The 1,345-nt window shown below is 29.9% G+C and overlaps 1 protein-coding gene across 1 annotated transcript in view; it reads right to left on the reverse strand.

Moving 5' to 3' along the window:
• LOC117168521 overlaps nucleotides 1–924 on the reverse strand; it is a 2,196-nt gene extending 1,272 nt beyond the window's left edge. The window contains exon 1 of the mRNA XM_033354255.1: nucleotides 412–924. Coding sequence (XP_033210146.1) covers nucleotides 412–546 — 135 coding nt within the window. The 5' untranslated portion in view covers nucleotides 547–924. The remainder of the gene's footprint in view (nucleotides 1–411) is intronic.
• Nucleotides 925–1,345: the final 421 nt, after the last annotated feature.

Genomic DNA, 1,345 nt, shown 5'->3' on the forward strand with positions numbered 1-1,345 from the left:
AATGGTTCACAAAAAAAATAGGCACGAAAAATCACGTTTTTTTTTTTGTTTAAACTGCATTTTGGGATAATAAGTAAATTTTTTGAGGAATTTCATTTGCACGGTCGGAAAGAGGAGATCTTAAACAATAAAAATATATGTGTCTCAATTTTTTCTAGTGTCGAATAGTCTTAGTTATTTGCCGTTGAAAAGCAGTGTACCGGTAGTGGCGTTTTGGCCGTTTAAGGGTTAATTTTGGAAACTAAAAGAACCTATGAAGCATACTATCTAAGATTCAGGGGAATAAGAATTTTACTGAAAATAGTTACACATGTTCCAAAATGTTAGTCGGTCAAACTGGAGTTATCTTTTAGATGCTTCCGAATGTCTTATCATAAAATTATAATTTTATAATTACTTCTTGATACCTACTACTTCAAATTTCATAGCCACGCAGCCATTAAAGCAACCAAAGCTTTCAGAACCCTGAACGGCAACTTGATTGCGACAGTATTCAAAAATATTTTTTTCCAGCTCTTCTTCAGTCATTCCACAACTTCCATGCATCTGCCATCAATACTTATTTTTATTCACTAATTAATATAGGTCAATGAAAATTATAAGCCATTTTGATTAACACAGTAATTGCCAGTTGATTAATTTGATCCCGCAATTGGATACAAATGACGTGCAATCCTTTTATAAAGATTACCGACTTTCTAACTGATCAGAAAATTTCGCATTACAATGATCCGATTTTCAAGATCAATTGATTGTCATGAATTTTAATTAGTAGTAACTGTCAAGGGTCAGTTTTTGTACTATCTAAAGAAATACTTTTTTAAGGTAAAATGAATTATTTCCAAAGCCATAGGGATTTATAATCTAACATGGGTCAATTTGAATTTTTCTCTCGAAATCAAATAAAAAAATTTGTAAAAAAACTCTTTGTTGATTCTAGAAAGAATTCAATCTTCCAGGACTCGGAGTGGACATTAGTTGAATACATTTTTGGCTAAAACTTAATTATTTTTCTTTGAAAATTTGACTATTAGATTTATGGTTAAGAATTGATCTTTTTGCTTTGAAATCGTATTATTTGGTCAAAAATATAATAATTTGGTTTAGCAGTTACCAATTTTGTAAGAAAAGTATTCTCTTTGTTTGGAAATTTAAACCAGAGTATTTTTGTGAAAATTCGTATTTTTGGGTTGAGCATTCGACATTTTTGGTAGAAAATCCAACAACTTAGTAGAAAATGAACTTTTTTTAAATTCATGTTTTCGGGTTAAAAAATCCACCGTTTTGTCAAAAATTTACCTTTTTACCTTAAGAGGCCAACAATGTGAGTTTATTTTTTTACCTT

Source organism: Belonocnema kinseyi, chromosome 2 (genome assembly GCF_010883055.1).
Source record: "Belonocnema kinseyi isolate 2016_QV_RU_SX_M_011 chromosome 2, B_treatae_v1, whole genome shotgun sequence".
In the NCBI taxonomy this organism is placed as follows: domain Eukaryota; kingdom Metazoa; phylum Arthropoda; class Insecta; order Hymenoptera; family Cynipidae; genus Belonocnema; species Belonocnema kinseyi.